Source organism: Macrobrachium nipponense, chromosome 5 (genome assembly GCF_015104395.2).
Source record: "Macrobrachium nipponense isolate FS-2020 chromosome 5, ASM1510439v2, whole genome shotgun sequence".
In the NCBI taxonomy this organism is placed as follows: domain Eukaryota; kingdom Metazoa; phylum Arthropoda; class Malacostraca; order Decapoda; family Palaemonidae; genus Macrobrachium; species Macrobrachium nipponense.
The window spans coordinates 44,601,595-44,609,094 of NC_061107.1; the positions used below are offsets into that span (position 1 = coordinate 44,601,595).

The following is a 7,500-nucleotide window of genomic DNA, read 5'->3' on the forward strand; positions in this document are numbered from 1 at the left end:
TGATAACGATAACTTTTGACGGGCTGGGGTCTTCGCTGGGACTCATCATATCTGCGGTCCTTGGTATGGTAAATATTGGGAACCACTGCTCTACAACAATAATGGTAAAAGATACAGCTGTGATACTTAGTTTTTCTGACACCTCGTATTCTGGAGGGGTGCCTTTTGGAGTTATATTTTATGCCATTCAAATTATCCACCAAAACTTAAATGTCTCTCATTTTTCCATTGCTATATTTCAGTTAACAAGCACCTTTTCTTAGAAATTTTTGTATCTTTTTGTTTCTTACTCTTGAGCTGGTGTCATGAATGATCATCGACCCGGAGGGTTTTGCAGTAACGAGCGAATGTGAGACTGAAAACGCACACTGTTTTTGACAAGTGCCAAGTTATCCTCTTCATTAACGTAAACCAAAGGTTTGTTCTATTAAGTTTTAAGTCTAATTTAATATCTTTCTCGAAAAGCGTTATTGGCAGTTTTTTTATATTTTTTTATTTTTTATTTATTTATTTATTTATTTATTTATTTATTTATTTATTTATTTATTTATTTATTTATTTATTTATTTATTTATTTATTTTAAGCAACGAATTTCTTGTTTTCCTGGAGTAGCCAAACAGTTTAGCATTCCCACGTTGAGAAATCTAGTACCACTTTCATCTGTTATGATGGATGTTTTAACATTTGTCTCATCTGTTCTTATTGGCGCTTTTATAGGTAACAATAAAATTTTACATTCTCTATTGTGGATCTTGTTGAGTGTAGTATTTATATGTACTGTATTTCCATTGTAGAAACCCCGTTATCATGCCTATTGTAAACTATCAGTGACATGCTTTGCAAGGCTACGATAGGTCTCACTGCTTGGAAAGTTTATGCCATCTTTCGATCTTGAAAGCATAGAAAGAAGCTTGCTTTCTCAATTCCACTTTGATCTGAGGTCATCTATCTCTGATATTGTGGCACTGAGTTCAATTCCCTTCTTTCCTTTCCTTATAATAGGTCTAAAACTCAAAGATTTAGGGAAATGTATTGAAGTATTGTCAAGTTTCTATGGTTCTGTAATCTTGTGCCTATTGGCGTCTAGCATGAATTTTTTATCCAATGATCATTTCATATCTCTTATAATTCATATAGCTTTAAAACTACTTTCTTAAAGAGCAAAGAACCAACTTGATGATAAAACATTTGATCATGGTAAGGAGGTAGTTCTTTATGCCAAGGAAAACCACGATGTCATGTAAGGGGCATAAAATGCAACCTTACGAAATGTCAGATTTATTTTACGCTTTTCATATTATCGTGTATAAGTAAAACTTGGCCATCCATGTATTTCGATCAACAAATCCAAAAGATGTCCCATGAGGAGGAGGGGATCATGTACCAGAACAGTACCTAACATTACCGTATTTATTATATGGTAATAATCTCTGGTGGCCATTCAGACTAAAGCTACTCTCTCTCTCTCTCTCTCTCTCTCTCTCTCTCTCTCTCTCTCTCTCTCTCTTCTACATCACTGAAGATATTTTTTTCTAACACCCTTATATTTCCTCACTTCTACTGTACAAGGTAATGTAGCGCTTTGATTATTGCTAAATTGCCTGTTTAGAGAAGTATTATTATATTATACTATTTTTCCTCTTGTTCAGCAAATATGTAATAATCATTGAGGAGTAGAAGAGAGCTTTTACATTATGTATGAAAAGGGGAAAGCAACTCCACGCTCAGAAAAGAGAACTGATCGAAAACCGATGAGTACTCCACATATGATGGAGAACGTCCTTAGGTATCATAGTATTAAACTATCCATATAAGAAAGTATGCTAATATATGTCCGAACATATGGAGATATGCACTAACCTATTCCGCCTAATTTGGGTGGCAACTAAACCTAGGTCATAATTAATTCACAACACCCGTGCATCTGGTGGCGAGCCCCGTCCCTTATGACGTTCCTGATTGGCAGTTGATCAGCTAGTCACAAGGCTGGAAAGTTGCAAAATGTCATTATAATAAACATCTCCATTCCGACCTCTCCTGACAGAAGTCTTTCAAAATGATTTAAGGATTTTAATGAAATAAAAATTATGTGCGACAGTAAACTTAATGCTAAAATAAGAATAGTGAAATAACATGAAATGTTATGATAAAATATATTTTTTCTTTCCTTACATGACATCGCAGTGCATTCATCATTTAACGTCTTATGTTTCACACATTACCGTAGCTTAAATGTCATGGATGACAATGCGACCAAAAAATCATAGGTAGGGCTACCAATATGAAAGTAACAAGAAAAAGATTTTTGAATATTAATCTCTCTCTCTCATCTTGTTGTAGTCATGTCCTGGTCACTTAATCAGTTGATGATGTCATCATCGTGATCTGATCCCTCGATAGAAGTAGTCTTATGGGGAAAAAGAAATATAAGACATCATTTTCGTCGCTATCATTATCAGAAGTCTCTACATAAAAAAAAACCATTTTCGTCGCTATCATTATCAGAAGTCTCTACATAAAAAAAAATCGTTACTTAGAGAGATATTGATACCTTATAGAGGAAATTCATTCATCCCATAGGTTTCTCTTTCACTACAATCTTTTCTCCTTTTCTATATCACTCTCATTATTCCTTTTTGTTATCTGTATAGATTTCCACTACAGGATATGAGAGGGTGACAGTGATAATTATAGTGATGATAATGACATCTTATTTTTCTTTTTTTCCCTATAAGACTACTTCTATCAAGGGATCGTGATCCATGATGACATCATCGACTGATCACGTGACTAGGACGTGACTACACGAAAAACAGAGAGAGAGAGAGAGAGAGAGAGAGAGAGAGAGAGAGAGAGAGAGAGAGAGACAGACAGACAGACAGACAGACAGATTAATCTTTTTAATCTTTTGCTTGTTACTTTTATATTGATAGTCTTACCTATAATTTTTGGTAGCATTGGCATCCACAACATTTAAGCTATGATGCTGCTGTATGAAGCACAAAACAATAAATAATGAAAGCATTGCGATGTCATGTAAGGAATGAAAGAATATATTTTATCGTAAAAGTTTATGTTTATTTCGCTTTACATATCTTAGCATTAAGTTTACTGAAGCACATCATTCATATATCATTAAAATCCTTAAATCATTGGCTTGACGATGTTTAGTAATGAAATTGGAAAACACTACTTTTCTTTGGGTAAATCTGAGGTGTAATGAAAGTTATAACTTTAGAAAGACGTCTGTCAGGAGAGGTCGGAGCTGAGATGCTCACTGTATGACGTGTTGATAAACACTGACGAGTTTGCAACTTTCCAGCACAGCCACTCAGGAATGTCGCAAGGGACGGGGCTGGACACCAGAGGCACAGGTGCTGTGCATTAATTATAGCCTAGATCATGGACCAGCGAAAAACCCACTGCAAGTAGGTTAATAATTGCTATTCAGTTCTTACCAGTAGTACGATCGTTGGTGATGTGTAAAACCCAGCCACCCAAAGTACACGAAAATCCCGACTTTGGTCCTATATATATTTATATATAATATATATATATACATATATATACACTATATATATATAATAATATATATATATATAGACATATATATATATATATATATATATATTATCAATAATGTAGCACATGAGCTGAGCTGATCATAATCATGGAGAAGCTACATAGGCCTAAGAAAACCATATCTAAGATCTAAATAACTCCAATTCCTTTCTTACCACATTTTTCTTGATCTAAGGCGTTGCCATTGCAAAACGTGCACTGAAATCACAGGCAAAAAAGGTATGGAATCACAAAAGGAGTAGTAAAGCCCAGTACGCAAGAGACAGATACTGAGGTCAAGGGCTACAAAGGAAGGGTACCTAGGGCATAGGGCTTTACTCCGCAACCAGATAAATTATGATGAAATAAAAAAAAAGTAGAAGTATAGAAAGCGAGTGACACTATAATACACATATTCAATAGGCTTCAGTTTAGATGAACCACCGTTGATGATGTGAAAATTAAGCAAGAGAGCCTATACTTCGGTTTTATTCCATCTGTCCACCCGCCTGTGGTGTTTGTGTATGGTAACACTGCGTCCCGGGCTGTAGATACTTACATTCAGCTTACATTCAACAATAATAACAATATCCTATTTCGAATATTAACGATGTAATTCGCATACAGTAAATTATTAAAACACTTTTCATTTGCAAATTTACACCCAGATATCCTTTTATTTACCTAAAACTTACACACAGCGTAACTATTTAAAGCTCGGGACGCAGTGTTACCATACGAAAACACCACAGGCGGATGGACAGATGAAAAAAAAATCAGAGTATAATTCCAATACCACCCAACAATGACCCGACCCAGGATTTTCTTGAATATTACTGTAGTTCCGGCAGCAGCAACAGCAATAATAGGGATAAGTTCACCGTATTGTTCACGACGACAATTAAGAAAAAAGAAATAAATTGTGACCCACAAAGATGACTTGCGTTTATGTGATCGCCCGATTCTGAGTGGATACATTTCTTTATGTCTTCAAATTATAATACTTGAAGAACTGCCAGTGTCTATATCTTCAGGTATGGTTAGCGCTGTACGTATTATAATGGCATTCGCTTTCTATACTGGTTGAGAAAAGACTCCTAATTCGTCATAATTTATCAGGTTGCTGAGTTAAACCTTGCCGCCATATCTGTCTCTTGTAGGTAGGCTTTACAAACCCTTTTTGTGATTGATTTCATCACTTTTTAGCCAATGATATTAGTTAGGATGGTCATGATGAAAGATTAAATTATTTATCTCCCCCATAAAATTGTCATGGAACTCCTCGAGATCTTAGTATCAATATTGGCAAAACTTCTCCCAGATTTAGAATTGGTACAAGTAAAGGAATTACTCATCTAAAGCCCCACGAATGAGAAGCAGGATGAGGATTTTCTAACCTGCTTAGCAATGCACTGCTGCATCCTTTCAGCTAAGGAGCGAAATATCTGGTGCATGGACTTTAAAGCTTATGGCTCTATCTATTTCAAATAAGATCATTCTCTTATTATTTTTAGTATTGTTGGAAAGAAAGTTGTAAATCTCTTCCGGAAAGTGTACGAAAGAAGTTATCTTCATTTTATAAAATTCTGTCTCTAAAAAGAAGTACATTGAAAAAACTAGGAAACAAAGAAAACTACTCTTCTATTTACATCGAATGATTAACGGCATAAAAACGATCATAAATATGCTTACCTTTAAGGCCACCACCATCTGAAGCCACTACCTGAATATAATATTCGGGTGTAGTCTCTCGGTCCAGACAGCAGAGGGCGGTAGTGATCAGTCCAGTATGAGGCTCAACATTGAATATAGCGTCGCCAGTCTTGTCGTGGATGACGTTTTTCTCGATGAAGTAAGTGATGCGAGCGTTGGTTCCTTCTGTGGCATCATCTGCATCCCAAGCAGAGACCTGGGCTACCGAGAGCTCTTGCGGAGGAAAAGAGAAAGTTCGATTTTGATAAAACGTTGTCAAATAACTGGAAAAGATTAAGTAACTAAGAAAAAAATTAATAATAGAACCTAATCACTTTACAAGAATAGCATAAACGAGTTTTCCTTTCTACATATTTTTACAATATTGGTCTATTTAAGATCCTATGATTTTTCGAAATCAAATGAAGTGTTTCATTTCACATAAATATAATGCGCATATTCTCCACGGAATCTAAGTTTCACCTTAATTTAATATTGTTGAATAAGACAGGGATGACACATTTGAACCGTGATAAGCATTATAAGAAAAATTACCTTTAACAGAGGTACCTATATTATACACCCCACATACGAAAAATGTTAGTTGAAAATCATTTGTAAGGAGGGAGAGAGAGAGAGAGAGAGAGAGAGAGAGAGAGAGAGAGAGAGAGAGAGAGAGAGAGAGAGAGAGAATGTTGAGTTGGGGGTTTATGGCTGACTGTAATGAACATAATTAGGAAACGTTTTCAATAATGTTACCAATAAATACCTATCACAAATATTAAGTCATATTAATGTAAGATATAAAGCAGATTAGTTGCAATTGTTAAGATTTCACTGGTAAGAATTGACCATTAGGATGCATTCAACAAAGGTCATCTCACTTTTCAATAAGCTTAGTTGAAGCACATGATGATTTTAGCTCGATTAAGGGAATAGGATTAATGTTCTTAAATTATATAACGATGTCACGTCCTAAAGCATCTGTATATATGAATATTTACTTCTTTATTCTAACACTGGCGAACAAAGAAAGTGACACATTGATATTTGTGTGAAAAGGAAAGAAAGAAATGAGGTAGTGAGTTCGATAGAAGGAGAAAAAATGGGTTGATTTTTTTCCCGTTGATGGTCAGCTGTGGTTCTTCTCTTGAAACACAATTATCTGGAACCTTTCACTGACTTTTGCTACAGGTCCTGGAATTCCCTCCCGAAACAGATAATAGAAACCAGCCAGGTGGTTAGCAATCTACTATGAAAGGAAAAGAAAGATGCCCTTTGTGAATGTCATTAAATGATTAGCTGCACGAAGGCACTTGGTACTCTTGTTTCTTTTAATACTTTACCAGTGGGTTCAACTGTCAATCAAATCACGTGTATATTTGTGACTTTTAGTAAATTATATACTGAGTGTCCATGTTAGTACGTTACGTGTGTGTGATATGTACACATGTTCACGCCAAAAGCTAAAAGAAAATTGCACTTCTCTTGAATTCCACCATTTCGTCTGTATCCCTCATTAGTTTGGCGAAAACTAGGCCAAAGGTTGAATCGTCTGCTCCTGAAAGACTAAGATAATCGAAATAGCATTCGATAATGGAATGAACAATAATGGCAGTGTGTGTTCACTTACCAGCTGGGCCATTCTCCTGTATCTCTCCGAACATGGTGATATTAGGGAACACGGGAGCATTGTCGTTTATATCTTTCACTATTATTGTCACCGCCATTTCGACCGTGTGCACCGCGTCGTCTCTTTCGGCGATCATTTGATTTGTACTCAGTCTGGAACTGGCGAATTGTTCTGAGCACTGGTGGTCCTCCATAACAGCGCTGACTGCACTCAACTGTTTTTTAGCTGCATTTCGAGTCGCTCGTGAATACTTCCGCTCCGCCGAGTCATTCAATTCATAGACAATTTCGGAATTAGTTTTAGAATTTCCATAAGTGGGATATTCGAGGGAAAGCTTACTGGTTTTCTCGTCATTCGAAGCGATCTCGAATGAGGTATTACTTGGTTCTACGCTGCCATCAACATGAGCATCATTTTTAGAAACATCGCCAATACTGGTGTCTCGTTCTACATCTTCAGTGAAGGGGAAAACTTCATTGCCTGTAAGTACAGATTTTTCTACCCGTAAAGAAGAGTAAGGTAAGGTTTGAGAAAAATAGGCAGATGAGGGTACAGGATAGAGGTCTCTATTTATAAGTGCCTGTGGGGATGTACTTAATTGTGAAGGTTCTGT

General features: G+C 36.1%; 1 protein-coding gene across 2 annotated transcripts in view; it reads right to left on the reverse strand.

Moving 5' to 3' along the window:
- LOC135215283 (putative neural-cadherin 2) overlaps nucleotides 1-7,500 on the reverse strand; it is a 653,807-nt gene that overhangs the window by 100,995 nt on the left and 545,312 nt on the right. For both annotated transcript variants that reach the window (XM_064249829.1, XM_064249828.1), the window contains 2 exons: nucleotides 6,888-7,500; nucleotides 5,255-5,488 (listed from right to left, as the gene is read on the reverse strand). The exon at nucleotides 6,888-7,500 is cut by the window's right edge and continues 1,749 nt beyond it. In XM_064249829.1, coding sequence (XP_064105899.1) covers nucleotides 5,255-5,488; nucleotides 6,888-7,500 — 847 coding nt within the window. The remainder of the gene's footprint in view (nucleotides 1-5,254; nucleotides 5,489-6,887) is intronic.